General features: G+C 45.9%; 1 protein-coding gene across 1 annotated transcript; it reads left to right on the plus strand.

The window, feature by feature from the left end:
* The first annotated feature begins 14343 nt into the window (after positions 1-14343).
* On the plus strand, positions 14344-17008 carry NUDT16 (nudix hydrolase 16). Its single transcript, XM_047876556.1, has 3 exons — positions 14344-14527; positions 14625-14894; positions 15642-17008. Exons 1-3 carry the CDS (start codon positions 14390-14392, stop codon positions 15819-15821), a joined length of 588 nt encoding a protein of 195 aa, XP_047732512.1. The 5' UTR covers positions 14344-14389; the 3' UTR covers positions 15822-17008.
* The last annotated feature ends 10068 nt before the right edge of the window (positions 17009-27076 follow it).

Consider the following 27076-nt stretch of genomic DNA (forward strand, 5'->3'; position numbering starts at 1 on the left):
CTGGAGATTTATAACCAGGGATGGGATGGGGCACAGCAGGACTCTGGGAATATAAAGTTACTAGGAGAAGACATCTAGAGTAGGGGAGACTTTTGTCACATTGACTTAACAGGACTCTTGCTGAAGACAGGCCGGGGTGATCAGATATCAAGGGTGGTGATTCTCAATAAACTGACTTGACAGGATTCCTGCTCAGCTGGACTCAGCAGCCTGAAGATAGGGCCCAGGAGGAGGCCTAGCCAAAAGAGTGCTCAGAGGAGCCTGTCTGAATTCCAGTCAAACAGAGAACCTTTGGCCATCTCCAGCCCCACCCCCTCCTTTCTCTGGGTAGGTATGTGGCCCAAGCACATCTCTGTTACATAACTACCTGGTGAATCTGATGCACAGATTATATAGTGTTCAGTGTCCGGCCTCTGCTAACAGTTGAAGAAACTGAGGCAGAGAGGCCGGTGGCCTTACCCACCTGTTGTCCACATGCCACGCCCCAGCACGATGCAATGCCTTTTAGACTAGTCGGTGTTTCTCAAATTTGAGCATCAGGATCACCAGGAGGGCTTGTTAAAACACAGATGACAGGGCCCACCCCCAGCATTTCTGATTCAGTAGGTCTGGGTGGACGCTGAGAATTTGCATTTCTCACAAGTTGCCAGGTGATGTTGACGCTCCTGGTGTGAGAACCACACTCAGACCCTTCTTCCTGTTGTGTCCCCTGTCTTTATTTGGAGCAGCACTCTGGCCTGATCTCCTTGGGGCTAATTCATCTCACGAACATTTCTGAAGGTCGTGTGAGGACTGGGAAGAAGGGCCCAAACACTTCAGATGCCCCACAGTGAATACTCTGAAGAGGCAGCATTTGGGAGAGAAAAGGTCAAAGTGTGACTAGGCTTTGGGGAATCTGATGGGGTCAGTTCAAGGACAAGGGAGCATGGCCACTGTGCTCTAGGTCTCATTCCCACCTCTGCCCAGCAGCCAAACGAACCACGGGGTACCTAAGTGGACCTCTGCTATGCTCAAGGGCTTGTGAACATCACTCCTCTGTGTTCCCTCAACTCCCAGCTTCACACCGTGGAGAGGTGTTGGGGCCGGCACAGATATTCACTCTGCCTCTTCCCAGAGCTGATGGTGCCCATCCCCACCCCTGCATGCTGTGCAGTTGTTCCTGGTTGGCAGGTGACAGTCATGTTGCTTATCTCACAGCTCCTGTGTCTGGGACAGGAAAAAAGGCCTCAAGCACGGGCTCCTTCCTGGAGGCGGAATCTGAGACTTTGCAGAATTCTGAACTTGATATGTTGTTCAAGCCAAAATCCAGAACCTGTGACCATTGCTAGCATAGAACACTGAAGATCAGGTTTGCCCTGGGAAACCCGAGACATTGCCATCATGGTAACAGGGAGGAGAACTCACCCCCGAGAAGAGCTCCTCGAAGCTCCTGTATCCTTTTATGACCAACCTGATTTCAAATGGATCTAGAAGAAGGAGACAATAGTAGCAACTTATACAAGTTAATAAAAGTTTCAGAATCTTTTTACTAATGGTTTTCATAACATCAGAACAGAATACTTGTGTGAGTTGCTGGGTCAGAATAAGAAATAGCCAGATTTCAAGTAGCCTCTACCATCTCTCACCAATGAATGTGCCCAGGGAACAGTAGCCTGGGTTTAAGAACATGTTGTTAGGGTCACAGCTCTAGCCTATAGGCTCTGTGGCTGGGGCCTACAAGTTGAACTGACAAAAAAAAATAGATTGACAGCAGAAAAAGCATACAAATTTTATTTGATGTTAATGTTTTTACATGGCGGAAGGGGACTTTCCAGGAAGAAGTGAAAACCTCAAAGCTCTGAGAGCTTATGTACCATTTTGACAAGAGGAATAAATTTGTAGAGAAGTAACAAGACAAAGGAAGGGGATTTAAGCTCCTAAGAGAGGCAAATTGTGGGACAGTAACGAGGAAATATATGGGGGAAACTAATGGAAGATAAAGGTCATTTTAGTAGGTTTGTTTGTATAGATCCTCCTCAGGGTTGACACGCCATCTCCAATGATAAGAACGGGCTTTTCTGGCTCAGGGAGGGCACTTTTCTCCTAGGAAATGTATGGTTTTAGGCAGGAAGGGAAAGGCACAAAGCTTTTCCTGCATCTGCTGTTTCTCACTCGCTTTCAGCTCAAAATAATCCTTATGCCAAAACGGCTTATTCTGGGGGTGGTATATCCTGGCCCCCCACGATGTTTAGAAAGATAGGTCCAGACTGAAAACATCTTATCCTCCTGAGATTTATGCTATACATTATATCAACTTTCAAAAAGAGAAAGCTGGGGGGGGCGGGGGGAGGGGAGAGTGGGAAATCCATCTTGGATCATGACCCCATGCCTTATAACAGAAACTCATTCAGGTTCACTTTTCATTTGGTTTACTGGGAGTGAGGGCAGTGGTGCAGGATTTAAGGTGACTAGAAGAAAGTACCTTTGTATTATTACTATTGGGAAAGTACTTTCTCCTTCAGTCAGACTCAGTCTGGATTTGGGGTGACTCCCAGGTTGGTATTAACCACTAACCAAACTGCAAGATGGTGGGTGGAAACTGGCTGGAGATTAAAGAAGTCAGAAGGTGTTTGTTAAGAAGTAGTCACAGGTATGAGAGAATAAAGGAACCCTGCTACCTTGCTGCTTTGTAAAATATATATCTTTATTTCACGAACACCAATTGACCTTTCTGCTTTCTATTGATGCAGAGGAAATGCCATCGGCTATTTTGGATGATGCGGAGATAAGGCACACACAGGAGAGTGCTGGAAGTTAATTATTTAATGTATTTGGGGCTGAGGCCAGAGCAAAAGCTCTAGGTCTATTATAAAGTCCAGCCATCACAGTGGGCTCAGGATAAAGGAGGCTGACAAATTAAACAGTAGCTCCAGGGGGGAAACACCCCACTCCTCTTTCAAGATGATGGGATCACTAGCTAATGTGTCAGAAGATGGGGCCAGGACACCCAGAGGATAAAGAGGCAAAAAATGAAAAAACGAGACAAAGAAAAGGGGTGTGGGGGAGGGGAGGGAAACAGTGGAGGGGGCAGGGTCGGACACACCATGAAGAGGGTTTTAAGATGCTTCTGCCACAATCTGCGTAAGGAAACAAACAGAACTTAATACCATACGACTTGGATTCTAGATGCCCTCTTCCCCCTTGTGTGTGGTCTAGGCCAAGTCATTTTCTCTGAGCCTTTTCCTGCTTTTGTCTGAAGACTGCTGTACAGAACAAGTAAGATAATGTAATAAGCGGAATCACATGAAATTGCCAAGGAGGTTTAGTGTGATATGTGGAGATGCTTTCAATCTGGAAGATTCCCGTAACTTTGGAGAAGGAATCACTAGCTTTCTTGTCAGGCTCCTTGATATCCCATCATTGGAGATTCATCCCTTAGGCTTCTAAGATTCTACTACTACCATACAAACACACCCCAAAAAGTATACATTTTTAGCCATTTTTAGCCAGCTCGACTAGAATTTAGCTGACAGTCAGCTAAGAGCTAATAGGGCCATGAAGGCAGCAGTTCTGGAGAGGCAAGCAAGTGGGCTCTGAGGCAGCTCTGAGTCCACACAATGCCGCAACACATTTCATATTTCATTACCCTGCCCCGTGTGACCCCAAAGCAAGCAACATTACCAGTACCCTTAGGAAGCTCAGTTCTTCCCTAACTTCAGAAGGAAAATCAGAAATCTGGTCCAACAAATGTGCATTATAAAATAATATATTCATTAGGAATGTCAGAGTCATTAGCATTTATACAGAATTGAAATCTTCACTCCCATAGGAATATTTTCAAAGTAGATTTGTAAGTTTAGATTCGGAGACAATCTTCCAACAGCTAGAAATTTTTTTCTCTTTAAAATATTGTGACCTTTTCTTGTTCTGAAAGATTGAACTTTTGAACTTTTGGTTCCAATTCGCCCCTCCCTGGACCCCTGACTGTTCCCTTATAACTTCATAGGTCTTCCCACCTCAACAGGGGGAGTGGATTTCCCTACCCCTTGACTCTGAGTTTGGCCATGGAACTTGTTTTGGCCGCGTGATCACTAGGAGCAGGAAGCATGCAGGGGCACTCCATTATGTTCTCTTGTGCCTCTGCCCTCACCAGACAGCCCACCAATCACAGGGGAAGGATGAGGGACCGGGAGCAGAACCACCCCAGCCAACCGGTAGAGTCACCCCAGCCAACAAAGAAGGCAGAAGCACTCCAGACAATCTGCAAATTCTTGCACCAGAAGCAAATGTTCATTGCTGTATGCTCTACTCAGGTTTTATGTTTATTACACTGCATTATTATGGCATTAAGCTAACCAATATACCCGATATCGCTCTCTATCCCTTAACACTTTTTTATCAAGTCTTCGGGCTTCCTTTTTCTTGGCACTGATTTTTAGAAATTTGGGTAAAGTTTACCGATAATGATTTAGTGGTTTCTCAGAAAAAATGTGTATACTCTTTTTCAAAATGGTGAACCACGAAATGTCTTTCCTGGCTTTCAGCATGCTTCCAGACAATGCCGTGCAGGAGTGTGGAACCTACGAAGACCACTTCATCTGCAGATATGGTCTCATTCTTCTTTGGATTTTACATCAACGTGTGTTGAGTTCTCATTTCATACCAGGCATTTAGACACACAATTTTGAAGATAAGCATTCAACAGGCAATAGAAACAACTCAAATGTCTGTTGACAGATGCATGGGTAAAGGAAATGTGGCATATTTATGAATATACACAATGGAATATTATTTAGCCTTAAAAAAGAAGGAAAACCTGCCATTTTTTACAACATGGATGAACCTGGAGGACATTTAACTAACTGAAATAAGCCAGAAAGAAAGATACTACCTGATCTCACTTATATGTGGAATCTAAAAATGTCAAGCTCATAAAAGCAGAGAACAGAATGGTGGTTGCCAGGCTGGGGTTAGGTTGTCAGATGTTCATCAAAAGTTATGTTTGGGGCACTTGAGTGGCTCAGTCGGTTGAGTGTCCGACTTCAACTCAGGTGATGATCTTGCAGTTTATGAATTTGAGTCCTGTGTTGGGCTCTGTGCTGACAGGTAAGAGCCTGGAGCCTGTTTCAGATTCTCTCTCTCTCTCTCTCTCTCTCTCTCTCTCAAAAGTAAATAAACATTAAAAATAAAATTTATAATGTTTTAGTTCTACAGAACAAGTAAGCTCTGGAGATCTAATGTACAGCATGGTGACTCTAGCTAGAATACCGTCTTACTATATACCTGAAATCTGCCAAGAAAATAGATCTTAAGTGTTTTTACCACACATGAAAAATGGTAACAGTGTGAAGTAATAGATATGTTAATTAGGTTGATTATAGTAATCATTTCACATTGTTTAAGTATATCAAAACACCTTAAATATATAAAGTTTTTGTCAATTATACCTCAATAAAGCTAGGAAAAATTTCATCAGGCAAATAAGAGGGATGCAAGATCTTGCAGGCCTAAGAAACACAAACATGGAAGACACAAGACACAGCATGTGGGTTCTAGGAGTTTGAAATCTTTTTGTGCTGGTGGTATACAAAGTGTGAGAATGATTACATCATGTTTGAGAGGAAGGTGTAGTGGGCAGCCTCCAAGATGGCCTCCGAAATGATCCTCACTCTGATAGTCCTGTCTTATGCAGTTACTTCTCACATGGCCTGAGGGGCGGCCCATGTGACCCATAAAATACTGTCTAAATGGTGGCGTTTGACTTCTGCGACTAGGTCACAAGACATGGATTCCCTCTTGCTTTCTCTTGGATCACTCACTCTGAAGGAAGCTGGCTACCATCTTGTGAGGACACTCAAGCAACTTTATGGAGAGATCTATGTGATACAGAATTGAGGCTTCTGCCAACAGCCAGCGCCAAGTTGAGCCACCAGGAAAGCAAATTCTCCAGCCCTAATCATGCCTTCATTTGACTGTAGCCCTTGCTTACATCTGGACTAAAACATCACAAGAAACTCTCTGGAGCCAGAGCCATCCAGCTAAGCCATTCCTTAATTCCTGACCCACAGACAATGTGAAATAATAAGTGTTCACTGTTGTCTTAAGCCACTACATTTCCCAATATGATTCAGTAATAGATCACTAATAAAGAAGGCAATGCTCAGATCTGATCTGCTATGTTCTATAGCCAGGGGCAGCCCCTAAAGAGATATCACCATGGCTTTTAGCTGCCTCATGAAACTGTGTGGAGGGCAGGTTTGAACAGCATGAGACTGGGGGCAGGACGGAGAGGCAGTTAGTTGTGTCCAGGTGAGAAAAGTTCAAGTCAGGGCACTGATGATGAGGGAGCATAAGTCAAGCTGAAGCAAAGTACAGGCCAACAGCATCCCCTCTCCCCACCAGGTGGGATATGTGTGATAGTCCTCAGGCACTCCTGGCTGCACAAAAACAGAAGAAAGGAAAGAAAGCAAATGGTTGACTGATAGAGATCATGGCCATGCAGGACAGGAGTCTCCTTCAGTTTATGGAGAACTTAGTAAACTGCAAGAAAAGGCAATCTTATCCATAGCCTAATCTCTAGAAACCTACAGACTCCATTTCCTGGAGCCCTAATATCACCCTCATCAAGATATAAGGAGGTTTAATTGCTTGATTTGGTAATGTGGGAAACTAAAGGAAATGAAAAACTAAATTTCCTTACTGCCTACACCCCACTGACAAGTCCTTGAAACAGGTAGAGTGACCTTCCTTTAGGAGCTCAGTTGCCTTGATGATGACACTTGCTAGGGCTTGGCTTAACATTATCCTGATCCCCCAGGATCCTGTGAGTCTCCTTAAACACATAAAAATTCCTTTGCAAGCCCCCTTTATCTTTAACACCCAAGTATATGTTAGCAATTATACTCCAAACCTATGACCCATGATACACATCTGAAGGGTCTCATGACTGAGGTTTTCTAAACAGTAATAACAATGTTTTCCTACTAACCACTAGCCTCTCAAGGTCCTGGAAACCTTGCTTCCAAAATTGCTTAGAGATTCACACCGTCCCTAACCCCGTTCCAACCTGAAGGTATATAATCAGTCACTCTTCACAACCCTAGGCAGTGCTTTCTGCCCACGGGTCCTGTCCCCATGCTTTAATAAAAATCACCTTGCACCAAAGACGTCTTCAAGAATTCTTTCTTGGCCATCAGCTCCAAACCCCACCATCACCCCAAAACCCCATCACTGACAATGGAGTCAATTCAAGGGAATCAGAAGAACCGAGAACTGATTTGTGGGGGGTGGTTTGTGAAGACTCCTAGGTTTCCAGCATGGGTGACTGGGCCATTCACAGACCTGGGGATACAGGAGATGTGGGGGAGTTTGGTGGCGGGGGGAGAAACACTGAGTCCATTCCTGGGTGTGTTGGGTTTGGGGTGCTTGTGGGATATTCAGGTGAAGAGGTCTGGGCATGAAGTTGGAGGTGTCTGGAAAGTTCTTATAATCAATGGGTCCACCTAATGAGCTCCAGACAACACAGTGGATATTTTCAATGTTGGACCTGCAGACAACTAAGAGTAGAGTTGCCTTCTATAGAATGCCACCTCTTTTAAGTCTGCTAGATTTGACTTCAGATATGTGAGTGCCCCCCCCCCCCAATAATAATCACAGCATGTAGCCCTTTTAGTAAGTCCTTTGGGATAAACCCCACCTTATCTGGCAGCTCTCTGCTGGGGGCATCTCCTCCCCACTCCCCCATTGTATATTCTTCAAAAGCAGTGATTCTCACCCGTGGTTTTGCATTTGCAACATCTGGAAAATTTCATGAGGATTAAGTGGAATAATTAAAAATTTCCCAGTAGATGATAGATGTTGGTCACAGTCTTCTTTAGGCCTAAAAAGTGAGACTTAGACCCTTAACTTTTTCTCCCTCTCCTGGACCAAAAGGGATCCTGTCTGTGAAAGAGTTCTGTGAAATGCAAAGCTTTATTCAAATGTAAATTATAACCTTTAGCTTCAGGAGAAGTCAAAGATTTTTTTTTATTTTTAACTTTTTACTATGGAAAACATCAAACTGTATAAAAGTAAAGAGAATAATATAATATCCCCTTGTTACAGAACCATCACTCAGCTTTAGAAATAATCAATTCATGACCAATTCTATTTTATTTATATTCTCACCCACTACCACCTCACTGATTATTTTTATCATATAATTTATAAATATTTCAGCATGTATCTCTGTAAGATAATCATTTTTTTAAATTAAAAATAGATCTACCCTATGACCCAGCATTAGCACTGCCAGTAACTTACCCAAGGGACACAGGAGTGCTGATGCATAGGGGCACTTGTACCCCAACGTTTATAGCAGCACTCTCAACAATAGCCAAATTATGGAAAGAGCCTAAATGTCCATCAACTGACGAATGGATAAAGAAATTGTGGTTTATATACACAATGGAATACTACTTGGCAATGAGAAAGAATGAAATATGGCCTTTTGTAGCAGCGTGGATGGAACTGGAGAGTGTTATGCTAAGTGAAATAAGTCACACAGAGAAAGACACATACCATATGTTTTCACTCTTATGTGGATCCTGGGAAACTTAACAGAAGACCATGGGGGAGGGCAAGGGGGGAAAAAAAAAGAGAGGGAGGGAACCAAACCATAAGAGACTCTTAAAAACTGAGAATAAACTGAGGGTTGATGGGGGTGGGAGGGAGGGGAAAGTAGGTGATGGGCATTGAGGAGGGCACCTGTTGAGATGAGTACTGGGTGTTGTATGGAAACCAATTTGACAATAAATTTCATATTAAAAAAAAGAATACTTCTTTTAAGCTTCAATACTGTTATTACACTTAAAAATTATCAATAATTGCTGTCTATCAAATATCCACTCAGTATTCACATTCCCCCAGTCTTACTTTTTCTAGAAGTTTGTTTCTTCAAATTAGGATCTAAATAAAGCCCAATTGCCTCAAGTGATATGCCTCCTCCATCTCTTTTTCCCCCTTGTAATTCATTTATTGAAGGAAGCAGGTCATTTGTCTTTGTTGAGTTTCCTTTAGTCTAGATTTTACTGATTATACCCTCCTCATTTTTAAAAAAAATTTATTTTTTGTAGAAGTTTTAGACTTACAGAAAAAGTTGTGAAGATAGTATAGAGAGTTCCCAAACAGTCCACCCAGTTTCTCCTATTATTAATATCTCACATTAGCATGGTATATTTGTTACAATAATGCACCAATATCAATATATTATTTTTTAATGTTTATTCATTTATTTTGAGAGAGAGAGTGAGCATGCAAGGGGCAGAGAGAGAGGGAGAGAGAGAATCCCAAGCAGGCTCCATGCTGTCAGCACAGAGCCTGATGTGGAGCTCCATCTCATAAATCATGAACTCATGACCTGAGCCAAAATCAAGAGTCGGATGCTCAACCGACTGAGTCACCCAGGTGCCCCTCAATACAGTAGTACTAATCAATGTCCATACTTCATTCAGATTTCCTTAGCTTTGATCTAATGTCCTTTTTCTAATCCAGGATCCTATCCAGGATACCACTTTATTACATTCAAACATCATGAATCCTGAAGGTCCCCTTTGTTGTGGCAGTTTCTCAGACTTTCCTCATATTCAGTGACAACAGTTTTGAGGTGTGCTGGGCAGGTGTTTTGTAGCATGTCCCTCCATTGGGGTTTAATGCTTTTCTCACAATTAGACCAGGGTTATGTCATTTTTGGAGGAAGACAACTAACAGTAAGTACCATGTTCATCACATCATACCAAGGGTGCATACCATCAACATGACTTATCACTGTTGATGTTGACCTTGATCACCTGGCTAAAGTAATGTTTGTCAGGTTTCTCCTCAAGGTTACCAAATTGCTCTTCAGCCCCCTTTTCCTACTGTCCTCTTTGGAAGGAAGTCATTATTCACAACCCAAACTTGAGGAATGGGCAATTGTGCCTCACCTTCTGGAGGGCAGAGTATCTATATAAATTATTTCAAATTCTTCTGCATGAGAAATTTGTCTCTTTCCACTCATTTACTTATGCATTATTTTTTTTAAGTAAACTATACACCCAACATGAGGCTTGAACTCAGGACCCTGAGATCAAGAGTTGCATGCTCTACCGGCTGAGCCAGACAGGTGCCCCTACTTATGTGTTATTTACATCAGATAGCTAGATATTAGTTTATAATTTGGGTTACAATCCAATACTACTTTATTTTGTTGCTCAAATTGTTTCAGCTTTGGCCAGTGTGAACTCTAATTGGTTCCTGTATCCCTGTCACTTTGACATATTCCCATCAATATGTTTTATTTTTTTTCTTTTCATTAAAAAATTCTGGCATCACAATATGCTCCAGGTCTATCATGTATCTATCAGGTATATTTCTTGTCCCAGTACTAGAATCAGCCTTTTTTCCAAGGAGTCTTAGTTCCTTTCATTAGAAAATGATACTGGAGGGACACCTAGGTGGCTTAGTCAGTTAAGTGACTGACTTCAGCTCATGTCATGATCTTGCAGTTCATGAGTTTGAGCCCTGCATCAGGCTCTCTGCTGTTAGCATGGAGCTCAGTTCGGATCCTCTGTCTCCCTCTCTCTGCCCCTTCCCCATGTGTGCCCATGCTCTTGCTTTCTCTCAAAATTACACATTAAAAAAAAAAGATGGGCCCCTGGGTGGCTCAATTGGTTAAGCATCTGACTTTTGGTTTTGGCTCAGGTCATGATCTCATGGTTCATGAGTCTGAGTCCTGCATTGGGCTCTGCGCTGACAGTGTGAAGCCTGCTTGGGATTCTCTCTCTCCTATCTCTGTTATTCACCCATTTGTGTTCTCTGTCTCTCTCTCAAAATACATAAACAAACTCAAAATTTTAATAAAAAAAGGAAAATGGTACTGGTAATCAAGCTCTGGGCATGCTTTTTGCTACTGGGGTACCACTGCTTCTACTCCCTATCAGCTGACAGAGTGAGGACATTTGTGTACACTAACCCTTGTATATTCACATAGCCATAACTATTTCTATGCGTAATCATCTGTATCCAAGTTAAGCTAAACACAAATTCATACTGCTGTCTCCAGCTCTGATACACTACCACATGGATCTTCCTAGCTTCTTCCTGATATTTAAAAAAGACGTTCTTTTGTATTTCTTATAAAATTGTCATCAGATCCAGATTCAAATTCAGTTTTTTGGTAAGAATATTTCATAGTAGGTGGTGCGTTCTTCCATTGTGAGGCACGTAAGATCCGATTTTCTTTTAGTGATGTTAGCAGTCATTGATGATCATTTCCTACTATCAATTACCTAAGTTTTAAAAATAGTAAAATTATGATTGGCTCTATCTTTTTTTCTTTGACTAGAATACCCTACATAAACTTGCCCTTATCAACTATTTGGGAGTCCTGAGGGACAGCCCATATTAAAAAAAACAGGATAAATGCTTCTTTTCCTCCTCTTCCTCCTCCTTATTATTATTATTTCAGGATTCAAATACTATTTATTGAATTAATGGATTGATTATCTCAGAGACTCCCAAAATTTCTCAGTTCTCTGTAATTTAGGGTGTCCATAAATTTTTCACGGTCCCCTTAAGCCAAAAGAAATAGCTAACAATGTCATTTGCTAAATGGTTAGATCCAAACATCTTAATAAGTGTTATATCCTAACAACATGGCACCTGTTTGTCACCATCTACCATCTCAAACCCTCATTCCCTGTTCCACACTGATTTTCTCATCTCATATTTGCTTTTCATCACAACTGCTAAAAACCCAGCTTCACAAAGATAGGACATCATCAAAAAGGACGTAGCCATCTACTGTCGAATCTAATCATTGAACGGAAGCTAGTACTGCTCTTGATGTCTGAAAGAGACTGCTACGTTTCTCAGGAAATTTAAAATATCTCTCAATGCCCCTGAAAGTCAGTATGGTGCACTGCTTGGGAACCTCAGGCTTCATTTAAAATAAGTAAAAAATGTACTTATTAAATTTTAAATTTCAGAATTTTTTTTAATTTTTAGTATTGAAGTATAGTTGATGTACAACGTTATATTAGTTTCAGGTGTACAACATAGTGATTTGACAAGTCTATACATTACTCAGCACTCACCGTGATAAGTGCAGTCACCATCTGTCATCATACAGTGTTATTACAATACCATTGCCTATATTCCCTATGCTGTACTTTGCATCTCCATGACTTAACTATATTTTATAATCGCAAGTTTTGTACCTCTAAATCCCCTTCACCTATTTTGCCTAGCCCTCCCACCCCTTCCTCCTGATTATTTTTCAAATGAGTTCATTCTTTAGCATCTTCTGAGGCTGACCACTGATTTATTTTTAGTTTTGAGTGCCATTATTGAACTTGGGAGTAGCTCTTGAGGGACATGGAATTGCTCTCAGCTATCTACCTCCAGCCTTGACCCCTGGACAATCTGCCTCAGGAGGGTGGAATGGGGGAAGGGGATGGAGACTGCACTCACCGGCAGAGGCAGGGAGCAGTTTGTAAAGGGATGACAAGGTTGTGTGTGTGTGTGTGTGTGTGTGTGTGTGGAGGGGGCGAGGCGGGGGGGGGGGGGGTGTCTTGAGGGCTTCCATATTCATTCATCCTGAGAAAGCTCTGGTCCCCAAAGTCATTCATTAGTTCTCTAATAGCTGTTGCCTTGGCTTCATAGTGTTTTCCATATTGCCTTAGACATAGCTGAATCCATCTTTAAAAGCCTCCTCAAGGAACCAGGAAAGAAAAATAGCCTGAAGCTTGGAAAGGGCATGCCTGACCCTAAATCCATCAAGGAAGCCCATGTAGGAGAAAAAGCAAGTCAACTTTGGAATGTTAGGGGTTAAGGGTTAGGGCACTGGTTGCTTAGTAGTTACCTGAATCAATTTTTAAAACCACCACCAGAGATGCTGATTCAGTTGGTCTTGGGCGTCTGCCTGGAATTGGCAGTTTTCACGAACTTTTTGCAAGGTGATTCTAATGTGCAACAGGGGCCATTTCCAAACCCCCTAGTACTCCAACAGGCCAATGAATTGTGCACACCTACAGTCTCATCACCTTGATTCAGTTGCCTGATACTAGTGGATGCCGTCTCTGCCGTTATTCAGAAGACTAAGCTAGGAAAGATGATCCCAGGGACACTCCCTCTCCCCTCCAAATGCTGAGGCCTGATGTTGGCTGAATTCCAACCCACAGGTCTTTAATATTAGACACATCACTTTGCACCTACCCTCGACTCTAAGGATGGCTACATTAACTTTGTGCTGGGCACTGTTCTTAGTGCTTTAAACATTTCACTATCCCTAAAAGGTTGGTATCATCCACAGTTAGCAGATGAGCAACTAGGGATCTGAGTTAAATGACTTGCTAAGGTCCCAAGCCTGCATCTATGCAGGTTTGTGGGCTCTTTCTTATCATGTGCTGTCACTTACAGGCTGTGACTTTAAGCTCAAGCCCTCTCAAGGAGCTGCCTCCTCCCTTCCTTTGTGTAATAAACACGGACTCTTGTAGAAGCTATATCTATCTGCACAGGACCTGAGAAAGGTGGGGAAGGAGTGGTCTGGGGTGAGGGACTCTGAATCCCAGTTCCTCGGCATCAAGCCCAGAGTAGTGCCCTGCCCTGGGGATGGGCTGTTCCTTCCTTCACAGCTCAAGGGTCTGAGCGTGTCTGGGTAAAAGCCCGAAAGCCTTATCATCCACTTCTAAATCTGACACTTCCTGCGTCCACAGGGTTTCACCCACAGCTCTTTACTCACTTAACTCTTCCCCTGAAAATCACATCAATCCTTTCCTATCCTGCCTGTCCTATCCGCTGCCTATCACCACTTGCAATTTCTGTCTAGAACCACACTTCTTGACCACCCCTGTCCTACGATACCCATCCATACGCCACCGACCACCCAGGCCAGGCCATAAACTTTGACCTCATCCTAGCACAACTCTCCCCCAACGTTCAAACTTCCACTGAGTCCCCTCCAATTCCGCCACGCAGGGCAGCTGTTAACACCCATCCTCCTCTCCAATCCCCACTGTCCAAGGGCAGGCCAAGTGTCTAAAGCCAACTCGGCCTCGGTAGCCCCGGCCCCAGCTCCGGTCTCCGAGTGCCACCCAAACCAAACCAGATGCAGTTCCCTCAGACTCGCGTGCCGCCTCCAGCCGCAGGCCTCGGCCCTCATGACAGCCAGCCAGGATACCCCTCAGGCCCGGCACTGTGACTGAAGCTTTACTTCCTCGCCAGCTTTGCGCCCAGGGCGCCGGCCACGCCTCCGCCCCGCCCCTCCCGGGGCCCAATCCGGATACGGCCGTCACCTGCCCCCCAGGGCCTGCAAGCCCCGCCCCCATTGGCGGCCGCCCGGCCCGCCCACCCACGTGGGCCCTCGGGACTGCGGCGGGGATAGCGTCAGGCCATGGCCGGGGCCCGCAAGCTGCCGTTGGAGCAGGCCCTGGCGCTGGGGCCTGGCTGGCGGCACGCGTGCCACGCGCTGCTCTACGCGCCGGACCCGGCGCTGCTGTTCGGCCGCATCCCGCTCCGTTACGCCGTCCTGGTGAGAGGGGGGACGCGCCCCGCCCCGTCCCCTCCCTCTCCCCCTCCCCGGGGACGCCGACCGGGCGCCCGGGCAACCCCGCTTCCCTCTCCCGCAGATGCAGATGCGCTTTGATGGGCGCCTCGGCTTCCCCGGCGGCCTCGTCAACTTGCAGGACACCAGTCTGGAGGCCGGGCTGAACCGCGAGCTGATCGAGGAGCTGGGCGAGGCCGTGGCCGACTTCCGTGTGGAGCGCGCCGACTACCGCAGCTCGCACGCCGGGTCCGGGCCGCACGTCGTGGCCCACTTCTACGCCAAGCGCCTGACGCTGGAGCAGCTGGTTGCGGTGGAGATGGGCGCCACGCGTGCCAAGGACCACGGGCTGGAGGTGGGGCCGGCCCGGGAACCCCAGCCCTATGGCCTCCCTGCCCCCCGAAAGCCGCTCCCCCACTTTCCTGGAGTAGCTGGGGCCTTGGGCTTCTTTCATCTGGTTGACTAGGCACAGCAGGCGTAGTCTGCCCCTTTTACTGACCTCTGCAGTTGTTATTTTGGAACATACCTATCCAAGACTCTCTTCTCCCCATAGATTTGGCTAAGCCTTGCACCCTTGGCCCGTGATTTTCTTGGGTGGGAAATGTGGCCTGATACTTTGTGGGGAAACCTTTGTTGTTAGGCTAGGGGAGTAGGGGGACAGATTGTGTATGGAGATGGTTCTCAAACTTGGGCAGGTATCAGTATCATCTGGAAGGCTTATTACTGACCCCACTTCCAGAATTTCTGGTTCAGTGGGGGAAAGAGAAAAGGACCTGAGAATTTGCATTTTTCAGAAGTTGCTAAATGGTGCTGAAATGACTGGTTTGGTGTATTTTTGAGAACTACTTGGTGTAGGGGCAAGCATGCATCCTGGAGGCAAAGAGCCACCAAAAGTTTAGTGATGTAGGAAGGATTAGCATTTTTGAAGCCGAATAGCATGACTTGGGTCTTTTGTCGGTAGAGAGGTGGGCGCACTAGGTATAAGGCGTAAGTCCTCAGGCTTGGTTCTGCTGCACTGATAAGAGGTGAGACCTCTGAGCTGGAAAGATCTGTCTAGGATGAGCTACCTGTCTCATTGTCACCTGTCTCCTTCCTTTCACAGGTGCTAGGCCTAGTACGTGTGCCCCTGTATACCCTGCGGGATGGTGTGGGAGGCCTGCCTGCCTTCCTGGAGAATTCCTTTATTGGAACTGCACGGGAGCAGCTGCTGGAAGCCATCCAGGATTTAGAACTGGTGGAATCCGGCTCTCTTACAGCCCGTAAGATCTCCTTACCTCGCTAGAGGCAGCCCTTCGTGGACCCACGGAACCTGAGATGAGGACCTTGGTATTGGGGAAGGGAGGCAGGAACAGGGAAAGCTTTCTCTTCTGGCCCTGGGCCTGACAGATAACAGATTAAAAAGAGAAGTATGTGCAGTATGTTTGAGCAGAGCCCCCCTCCCACCCCCCCCCCACCCCCCCCACAGTAACTCAACATCTGGAACAAAAATCTGCAGCTCATCTCAGGGACCTGGCACATTCTCAGAGCCTGCCTCCTCTCCGTACGTTTGTACACACATGGCATGGCAGCCCCCAGACATATGAATGTACAGTCTGTGCCTGCGCACAAGCTCACTCCTCCCCATAACCCCCATGTGCAGTTTAACAGGACGTGGCACATGTGGGGCCTGGCTTGTCACCAGAGCCATCTCCATGTTGGAAAGGAGCTTCTGAACCAGGGCAACATTTCTTCCCACACTCCTACATGGCTGTTCTCCAGGGTCTAGTCCAGCCCATGCTTGCTGGGGAGGATAGAGAAGCAGAGGACCCTTTTTCCCCTTGAAAATGGTTGCATCCTTGCCCGGGTGTTAGCAAAAGCGATATACCCCCGAAGGGTGGTAGAGGGTCCTAACCAACCTCCTGGCCTCTCATGAAACCTGGCCTGAGTGGAAGGGGTGAGAGAAATGGTTTGGTCTCCTTGGTTGACCTTGGACTTGAGACTTATGAGTCCTGCTGTATCTCTTCCAAAGCTGTCATCTAGGACCCTTTAGATCCAGGACATCCGAAGGGACCTGGTCTAGCCCCGGCTTACAGCTGAAGCACTTATAGCTAAGCCTCAAAGCCCTTCAGTTTTTCAACAAACACTCTGAGGTATTGGAGATCTAGGGATGAGAGAGCCATAGCTCTTACCCTCTACAGAGTTAAAGGGCTAAAATGGCAAATATTTCAGGCTTCATGGGCTACATTGTCTTTGTAGCATCTGCTCAACTCATCATTTCATAAGTATCGATGAACATAATGGGTGGAGATGTGTTGCAGTAAAACTTTCTTTGTAAAGGGAGGTGTCCAGCCTGAGGGCAGTAGTGTGCCATTGCTTGCTCTAGAGAGGAAGATAAGTAGTCAGTTTAATTATATTGCCTATTTACTTGTTTCATGTATGTCAGTGTTAAGAAGGAAATAAAAGATTGATATAGGTCTCGCCTTGATATTTTTTTACTTTTCACTGAGGTGGTCTGGAAGGGCCCTCTCTGAAGAGCATTTAAGCTGAAGGATAAGAAGGAAGTACTAGGTAGGAGCGTGGGAAGAGTAGTCTAGGTATTCCAGGGAGTAGCATGTAGGGTACTAGGGAAGGGAGGCAGGTGTTAGGATTCTGAGGAAGAATCTTGGCAGATCATCCCACATCAAGGGTAAGGGGATTAAACTCCATTTCTCAATTGGTGTGGCAGAGGGATATGCAAAGAATTTGCAGTCATCTTTAATTTACCGGAGCATGGCTTAGAAATGCTGAAAGGCCAGTGTAATTAGGCTAGAGTAAGCAAGGGGAGAGGACACTGGAGAGGCAGACTGGAGCCAGAGGATACAGGGCCTCCCAAGGCAGGGTCAGGGCCTGGTGGTGTGTGCAGCGTGGCCTGGAAGGGGTAGGAAAAGGGAGTCGGTGACAGGGGAGTCTGCCACAGTAGCTCACGTGGGAGATGGTGGTAGTCGGAGCCACGGTGGTAGAGGAGGTGGGCAGAAGTGGATGCATTTGAAAGAAGTGTTGGTGACCTTGACAGGCCCTCTGATGGACCGCGTGTGGGGTGAGGTGAGGGAAAAGAGGATTCAAGGATGACTTCAGTGTGTGTCTTAAGTTGTGCAAGTTGTGGATGGGAGGAAAGCCTGGGGGTGGGGGCGCGGAGATGGTTTTGCAGGGGACGGAATCAAGATCATTCTGGGCATGTTGACACATAAATTTGTGAGTCCTCTGCATAAAGATGGTACGGCGGTTTGTCAGATGAGGTCAGGCAGGGAGAGAAAAAAAGAAGAGGGCTCAGGATGGGGCCCTGAGGAAGCCTAGGCCTCGGGGTTCAGGATGAGGGGCAGGACATACTGAAGAGAACCAGAAGTTGAGAGTGTAGTGAACTTTAAGAAAGTGAAATCTGCCAACTGCTTACGAGAGTTTTAGTAAAATGAGGGACAGAACTGCCCACTGGATTTGGTAGCAGGAGGTTTTTGATGACTTTGGTGGGAGGGGAGTGGAAGGCAGCCCAGAGTTGGGTGGGTGGGTGGGTAGTGGGGGACTAGACAGAGGGAGAATTTGGTCCTGAAGGGCTGTGGAGACATGGACTGACACCTGGAGAGGGCTGCAGGGTCAAGGGGAGCATTTACAGCAGGAGACGGAGCATGAGTTTGTCGATGGGAACAATCGAGGTAGAGAGAGGCGGTGCTAACGGGCCACAGTCCTTGAACAAAGAGGAGGGGTGGACCGTCCATAGGAGGGGGGACAGTCCTGAGGAGGGCTCAAGGAGAAGAAGGGGCAAGAGTAGAGGATGAGGAGGCTAAATTAGTGGTGGGATGATCGAGTTTGACTTTCTTCTTGGTAAAATGAAGTGAGATCCACCCAGCTGGATATGGGTGATGTTCTCAGAAGGTACGAAGTGGTCCTTCATCCTGGCATGGAAAAGCAAGTTGATGGGGGCACCTGGGTGGCTCAGTTGGTTAAGTGTCCAACTTTGGCTCAGGTCATGGTCTAGCAGTTCGTGATTTCAGGCCCCGCGTCAGGTGCTATGCTCACAACCTGGGGCCTGGATCCTGGTTTGGATTCTGTGTCTCCCTCTCTCTCTGCCCCTCCCCTGCTTGCTGTCTCTCTCTCTCTCTCTGTCTCTCTCTCTCTGTCTCTCTTTCTCTCTCTCTCTCTCTCTCTCACTCACACACAAATAAATAAACATTGAAAAAAGAAAAGAAAAGAAAAGAAAATTGATGAAAGAAACAGAATGGCAGGGCCAGGTTGAGTCATGAGTCCATTTACAGTAGGAATCTAGGCCCTCAGACGTGTCGGGACATGGGGGGTTTGCATGCGTACATGTGTTCCCATCCTCTCTGATCAGCTAGCGTGAAGCCCCTTGTGCTGACCCGGGGTTTTACAGAGGAGCCCAAAGAAGGGAGAGAGGCAAGGTGGTTAAGATGACATGTGCGAGAGAAACCGAACTGATGGGCTGTGGGGTAAGAGGTTTAATCTGGGTATAAAGGGAAGTGAAGGCAGGTGACTTCAAGGGGGTTAACATATTAGAAGTCTCGATGAGGTAGGACTCCACCGTGGGGTGCGGTGGGAGGGGTATTTGAGCCAGAGAGGGATGTTTTTGAAATTGAGAGGTAGAGCCGTCACAGGTAAAGTCAAGATCCATGTGATGAAGCAAGAAACTGACAGATGTTGGAGAAGATAGTGTGAACTAGAAGCCACCGTCCTCAGTGAACAACAGGGGCGACCTAAAGGCCAGTGACAGCTGCCAGGAGGAGACAGGAGGCGTGACAGGGCGAGAGGAGCCTCCAAGAAGAGGGTCTTTTGCACAAGGGAGGGGTGAGTAGTGGTCTGGAGGGCCGGCGGGAAGCAGTGTGGGTCCCATGGCAGTTCTTGGCCTTGGAAGGCGGTGGGGTGGGGAGCAGCGGCAGAGATCCGGCCTGGGCAGGTCTCATTCTTGGAGCTCATTCTTGGGTGTAATCTGGCCCAGGGTCACATGGCCTACACGTAGCCTCTTCACAGTACCGCATGGTACTCTGCTGGAGTGTTGCAGCGACCAGGCTGGGTGCTCCTGGCACTTCAGTCGTTGGCTTGCTTTTTCATTCACACTCGATCTCCTTATTTTTGTAAGTCTGGTGTTGTTGAGAGGGAGAATCCGTGGCCTTCTGTATCATCCCACACACATACCCTCCCAGTCAGAAGCTCTTGTCTCGGTGACCCATCCTAAAGGGTGTCCATCATTCTGTGGCTTGAGTGCATGTCATTTGCCTCGTCCCTCCAGTCTACAGGCAGGCCAGGGGTCCACGCAAGTTTCTCCCTCTGGTTTCCCCCTCTCTCACCCATTGCCATCCTGCTGCCGGGGATGAGGAGACCTGGGTATGGTTGCCCACGTGGGATGTCCTTGGCCTTGTGAAACCAGTCATCCGGTGGGAGAAAAACAGGAGGCTTCCTAGCAGTCCTCACCCCTCCTCCCCTTAAACTGCTGCAGTGACCTTCAGCCAGGAGCTAGACCTGTTCCTTATCTGAAACACTGGCTCCTGTGGTGAGGGTTAAATGTGGCTGCACTTGGGACATGGCTCTGAAGAGGCGTGCCCAGCACTATTTATTGGTACCTGATGCCATCCACGTTTCGCTCCCTCTTGTTAGCACGTTGCTCTCTTGGAAGCAGAGTGGCCCAGGCTGCCTCTCCTCCAAGCATGTTTCTGCTTTTCTCAGTGGAATCAGCTACATGTTCACACTTCTCAGTTCTGTGCATTTTCCTGGAGTGTGTGGCTGCAGGTGCTAAGTTAACACTTCTGGGCCCCATGCTGTCCCGAGCCAGAGTCTTGCTCAGTTATCAAGTTTCTGGTAAACCTATTTTTAGGCAGAAACATTTGAGGGAAGAGTAGCTGGTCCTTCCCAGTGACTTGGGTCCCCGGAGGCTGCTAAGTGAAACAGATTAAGGCAGAGATGGATAAGTGGGAGAGGGTGTTTTCTGCGAGTTTCAGTTTATTGCACAGAGAACATTTCATTTGCCATACTTTCTACCCCAGACAGACAAAATGAGTAGGAAAAAAGTGAGAGGAATAAACATTTCACCTGTGATGAAATTAGCAATCGGCACCAGAATTTGAATCAAAGCAACAGACATTGGCCATTGGCCCATCTCGGGGCAGGAGAGCAGGAGGTGGGGGTATTATATTTAAAACAGTTCTGAAGAAGAAGAACGGGGGGGGGGGGGGGGACATGCGCCAGGGCAGAGGAAAAAGAGAAACATCCAATGGATTTAAGGGAAACTCCCCAAACCATGTGGCTTCACCTCCCCTGGTCTTCCTACTTCCTATCTGACTCAGCTTGAATAAGGAAGTTCAGGATCCCTCCAGCGGTAAAGGCAGCCTGGCAGAGAGCTGAAATCACCTTTAGACAAAGCAACACTGGCAGAGGGATACACGGAAGGTCTGGCCCTGCAAAGGAAGCCCCTCACCAGACAGAGGGAGTCAGCGTGCAGGTTTTTCCCCCAAGTGCTCAGCTCACCCCCATGCAGAGACGCAAACCTCTGTTGCCCCCTCTCCTGCCACGGGTTCTGTTACTCTCCATAGGCATTCCCAGCTGATGAAGTGGCAAGGATACCCCTCTTTCCACTAAGGGAGATGACTCCTTAGTGGGTTTTCAATAATTATAAAGAACCCTTGGAAAAACCGCAGTGCGGAAGGCTATTACCCAACAGCCCCAGTCGCCCACCACCTTCAGGCCACTGAGGACAGACTGATAAATGCACAGCCTCCTGTTGTCTAGGACTAATTTCAGGGCGGGGAATAGGCAAAGTCCAGGTAGACAGGGAAGCGGGGGCAGGTGTGTCATCCCATGTTTGAGGGCCAAATAATAGAAGATTGCCTCTACTTAAGTAAATAGGAAATTATGAGGTCTGTTCAAAAAAAGGGAAGAACCCTGGGTGTAAATGATAAAGAGCATGATCTGGAAGATTTAGTCCAACAAAAAGAAGCAGGATTTGCTCAGGAAATAAAGAAAAACATGGACTCTGGAATGAGGTGAAAGATTAGAAGCAGCTGGCAGCACAAAGGAACGGATTTAAGGAGACAGGTCTCTCCATTAGCTCAGAATTACACTAGAACAGCGAAGAGTGCCACCCACACCGGAGGAAACTACCACTGATGTCAAGAGCAGGCTTACAAAAACCACCTCAAATACAAGTGCCAAACAAGGAAAGTGACCAGAGAGAACCCAGGAGATGGAGAGATTACACAATGGAAATCCAGAGTATTGCTGATTGACAGAATGAAAATATTAATAGGCAGCCCATAGAGTGTACCACACCAAGAGTGAACCTGAGGCAAACTCTGGACCCTTGGGTGGAATGATCTGTCATAAAAGTTCATCAATTAACTAGCATACTGCTGGTGGGGGGCGTTGATCACCGGGGCGGCTGTGCATGCTTTGGGTGGGGGGCACATGGTGAATTTCTGTGCCTCCCTCTTAATTTTGCTGTGAACCCGGTACTGCTCTAATAATAAAGCCTTAAATATTAGCATGTAAAGTAAACAGTATTTTAGGAAACAAGGAAAAAAAAACCCTTCCCTAAACTGAAAGAAACCCAAGCCTGTGGATTGGCAGGACTCGATGTGTTCAGAAGAGGGAAATGAGATAAAAACTGAAAAACATTAGGATGGTGTTCTTCATTTCAAGAACATTTGGAAGGCAGGAAAATTAGGTCACTTACAGTAGCAAAAACTTCCCATCTACCCAAACTGTTACTTAAATCCAAAACGTAATCTATCTGGGAAACAACAGAAGCGTTCTTGGCAGTCTCCAAGATGAATCAATCAAAGGGAAACACTAATGAGTGGGGAAATTGTGTAAGAAACTTGTGAGCGGTACCTCCTCTTAGAAGAGGATACATACTTAGTACTAAGTAATTGTGCTAACGATGGGTCTAAAGTAATACAAATGCTACTGACTGAAAGAAAATAGGTCTGATGTAAAAATAAAATAATAATTTGATTAATATGCTTGTCCCCAGATTGTAGACTGTTCTAAGTAAAAAGTTAAGAGGGAGGAGATGAGAAGAAACATAAAAATATGCTAATTTTACTGGAGAAATGAATGGGTACTGTTTGGTTTCTGAAGTTGATAATGACCTTAGATTGGATGAAAACATGAAATTTTAATATTTCAAGGGGCATGCCAGACCAATAGGATTCTGGCTGAGTGTGAACAGATGGGCAAAGAATACCAGGCAATTACAGTCAAAAAGCAAATAATTGTCATAATATTAATATCAAAATGCAGGGTCAAAAGCATTAGGTGAAACTATGAACTTTTGTTTATTTTTGAGAGAGAGAGTACAAACAAGGGAGGGGCAGAGAGAGAGGGAGACAGAGAATCCAAAGCAGACTCCAGGCTTGAGCTGTGAGCACAGAGGCCAAGGCGGGGCTCAAACCCACGAACCGTGAGATCATGACCTGAGCCGAAGTGGGACGCTTAACCTACTGAGCCACTCAGGTGCCCCTATGAATTCTTGAACCAATGAAGAGATTATCCACAATGGTCACATAACTGTCATGAATTTCAGATTATGCACAGCAAGATCTATGGGAAATGCAAGGAAGAACCGACAATATTTTTTGGAGACCACAGACACGTTTCCTCAGTCCTTGGCTGTGTTTGCTGCCTGGCAGTCTCTAGACCAAGTTCTTTTCATAAATTAACATGTTAGTCCTTAAAGCAACCATATGAAATGGAGATACTGTCATCTCCCTACTCCAAATAAAGAAACTTAGGCACAAGTTCAACAAAATAATTAATATACTTTGCCTAAGAGATAAAGACTGAACTCTAACTTGAAGCAGAGAATATACCTTTAAGGACCCAGGAAACACTTAGCAAGTTAGTTATTGGGCCTTGTAAAACCTCAGTAAATCCTCTCCAGTCTTGTACCCCCTTCTCCAAACTGAACAGAGTACATATCACATTGACCACAAAGCGATGAAACACAAAATAAATGACAGAAATTCTGATTTCTTTTTCTTTTAGGCTATTTCATATCGTCTGAATCTTCTACACTATATATGTATTCATTCATTATAAATGACTAGTTAAAAAAATAATTTTTTATGTGTGACTTTACAGAAAACCAGCCCCCCAAAATCTGAAGAAACAAGAAAGGGACTCGGGGGTGGGAAGGGACCCATCCCAGAATAGTGGGGGAATTTGTTGAGTTGTGGGGACCTACGTTCTCCAACCCCAAAAGAGAAAATGGACAAGGGACCCCTGGTCCCCGGGTCCCTGCTGGCCTGGGCACTGCCCCTCTGGGTGGCTGGGGAGTGGGGAGTAGATGTGGGCAAGGAACAGCTCTCCAAGGCAGGTGGCAGTGACCCTATGTCACACAGCTGATTTTTTAAAAGGCCCGGCACTTGGGGCATCTAGGTGGCTCAGTTGTTGGGGCGTCTGCCTCTGGGTTTCCACTCCTGGGATCCAGCCCCTCCTCAGGCTCCCTGCTGAAGCATGGAGCCTGCTTGGGATTCTCTCTCCCTCTGCCCCTCCCCTGCTCATGTTCTCTCTGTCTCTCTCAAAATAAATAAACATTAAATAATAATAAAAGGCCAAGCACTCAAACTTCCTCCTTTTTCAGACAGGGGCAGTGCTAGTGCTTCCTGGAGATGTCTCTCTACATTTTCATCACCTCCTCTTTATTTATTATTTTTTTAAGCTTATTTATTTTTGGAGAGAGAGAGAGAGAGAGAGAGAGAGAGAGAGTGGGGAAGGGGCACAGAATCTAAAGCAGGCTCCAGGTTCTGAGCCATCAGCACATATCCCAATCCAGGGCTTGAACTCAGGAACTGTAAGATCATGACCTGAGCCAAAGTCAGACGTTTAACCAACTGAGCCACCCAGACACCCCAAATCATCACCTCCTCTTTAGTTGCTTATCTTCCAACCCTCTGGAGCTAGGAAAACCATTCTGAGCTCAGGCTTACTGAGGATCAATTCCCACTGCCTTTCCAGGAGCCACTGCCCTCACCCTCCCTCAGCTCTCACCTGCCTGCCTCAGGCACGGTTTGCCTCCATAACTCTGACTCTGACCTTAGTGTCACTTCCTGAGGGAAGCATTCTCTGGCCATGACCTTTCAGACTAGATTAATTTCCCTCCTACTTATTGAAAATGATAGTATAAAATAGAATAAAAGAACAAGCAAACCCCCAGAAGTAGGAAAGAATATTAGAAAGGTGTACCAGGCAATTCGTTGTAATTTTCTGTAATTTTCCCTGGATTTTGTCAACCGTGTGGTCTTTTTCAGTTTTTTAAAGTTATGGTTTATTGTGATTTGATATTCTAAATTGGTTTTTTTTTTAATTTATTTGAGAGAGAGAGAGAGAGAGAATGAGCAGGGGAGGGGCAGAGACAAAGGGGGACAGAGGCTCCAAAGCAGGCTCTGAGCTGACAGCAGAGGAGCCTGACATGGGGCTTGAACTCATTAACTGTCAGACACTTAACTGACTGAGCCACCCAGGTGCCCAAAGGAGAAGGCGAGGTGCAACTAAGTAGGGAATTCATAGTCATCTGTTTAACTTTTTTTCAGCTTCTAGAGCTAACTCGAATTATTCCTTATTTATGCAATAGATGGTAAGCTGTCTAAATTTTCTATTCTAGAACTTAGGAATGATGAAGAGAAGAGGTGAGGGAGAGAGAATAATTGAATCTCTGAGCATAACGTGTCTGGGAAGCAGTGGTCTCTGAGCTTCAAGCCTTTCCCTGGTATTGGTCATGTGGAGGCTTTAATAACTCTGGGCCACTTGTCCTCCGTGTGAGTGGCACCCCCTCCCAAAAGGGTGTTTTCTAGTTACTATTGTCGTATAACAAATCATCCCAAAATTCAGTGGCTTAGAATTACAACAATCACTTTATCTTTCGTGGTTGGAGTCAGCGGCTGGAGCTTGAGCAGTGGGGGGCTAGCAGGCATCTCTCCCTCTCTCTCCCTCTCTTTCTCTCTCTCTCTCTCTCTCTCTCTCTCTCTCTCTCTCTCTCCACATAGTCTCTGGGGACTTCCTCACAGCATGGCTGCATTAGAGCAGTCAGACTGCTTACATGACAGGTCAGGGTCCAGCATGACTGTTCCAGCAAGCAAGATGGAAGTCACATGGCCTTGTCTGACTTAGTCTCAGAAGACACAACTTCACTTCTGTCCCCCTCTATTGATTACAAAGAAGATGTAAACTCACACAGATTCAAGGGGTGGGGCACTAGGTTCCATCTCTTGATATAGGAGGGACAAAGTTCTAGAAGATCATGTGGGACAGATATTTTTGTGGCCATCTGTGGAAAATATAATTTGCCACTGGGTGTCTAGAAATGTTTATTATAAAAAGAGAATATTGGATCTGAGAATGCTTGTTGCAAGCCTACCCTACCTCAGTACTCAGCCCCAGGTACTCTTCAGACGGATCCAGGCACGAATTGGGCTGGATTAAAATCAGAGAGTCCTTGACAGTGGGTCTGTCCTGCTATGGTGCAGGCTTTGAAGTTCTCATACTTCTCCTACCTGAAATGGGCCTGACAGGGAAGAGGCTGCCGAGAAGAGCCAAATCACAAATTAGAAATCTCTGGAGATGGACACAGGGTGGCTGGGGGTCCTGGATTTTTTTTCTCTGATAAGTTATTTATTTATTTATTTATTTATTCATTCATTCATTCATTCATTCATTCATTCGTTTATTTATGAGAGGGAGAAAGAGTAGGCAGGGGAGGGACAGACAGACAGAGAGAGAGAATCCCAAGCAGACTCCGTGCTGTCATCGCAGAGCCCGACGCGGGGTTCAGTCTCACGAACCATGAGATCATGACCTGGGCTGAAATCAAAAGTCAGACACTTAACTGACCGAGCCACCCGGGTGTCCCTTCTATGATAAGTTTTAAAGCAGGGAGAATGCGCTCAGAAACATGAGGTTAGACTTGCCGTTGTTTCCATTATTCTAATACGCACATTTTGAAATCTCTGAAATCAGGATGGTCCTACCATTGATGCCAAGTAGTGGTCTCAACATAGCTGTCCTTGCTGCACACCACCTGAAAACATTTGGAAGAACTGTCCACAGTCAGGAGGAAATCCCAGAGACTACTGTGGAGAACTCCCAAGACATGTGCCACCAGTATGGCTCTTGATGGCACATAAGTCAACGTTGTGTAGAAAAACACAGACACCTATGACCCCAAGTTGAAAAATGATTTAAAAGAGCTGGACACTGTGCAGAAGTTTTAGGACTATCTGAGTCAATTGATTTTGCTTGTAGTTCCTTTCTGTGTATACACAAGAGTAATCTGTGATGAAAAGTGATATCTAAAAATGCCCCCAAAATCTCTTTCAATATATAGAAAACTTAGGAAAAAAGTCTAAGTGATAGGAAAGCATTGTGTTATGGCTTAATGGTAGTAATTTTCTTTCTTAGAGGTACATAAATAATAAGGCGTGTTGCAATCAGTGAGGCCTTAACATGGGTGAAATCCAGGAGGGGTAGAAGCCTCATTTTTCCCCTTGGAGGCATCCAAAGTCATATGCAACTTGTAAGAAA

Source organism: Prionailurus viverrinus, chromosome C2 (genome assembly GCF_022837055.1).
Source record: "Prionailurus viverrinus isolate Anna chromosome C2, UM_Priviv_1.0, whole genome shotgun sequence".
NCBI lineage: Eukaryota > Metazoa > Chordata > Mammalia > Carnivora > Felidae > Prionailurus > Prionailurus viverrinus.

Bases quoted from the DNA above. Each gene is read 5' to 3' on its own strand.
- NUDT16 (XM_047876556.1), top strand. From the start codon at position 14,390: ATGGCCGGGGCCCGCAAGCTGCCGTTGGAGCAGGCCCTGGCGCTGGGG. The intron at 14,528-14,624 runs GTGAGAGGGGGG...CCTCTCCCGCAG, and splicing joins CGCTCCGTTACGCCGTCCTG to ATGCAGATGCGCTTTGATGG. The intron at 14,895-15,641 runs GTGGGGCCGGCC...TTCCTTTCACAG, and splicing joins CCAAGGACCACGGGCTGGAG to GTGCTAGGCCTAGTACGTGT.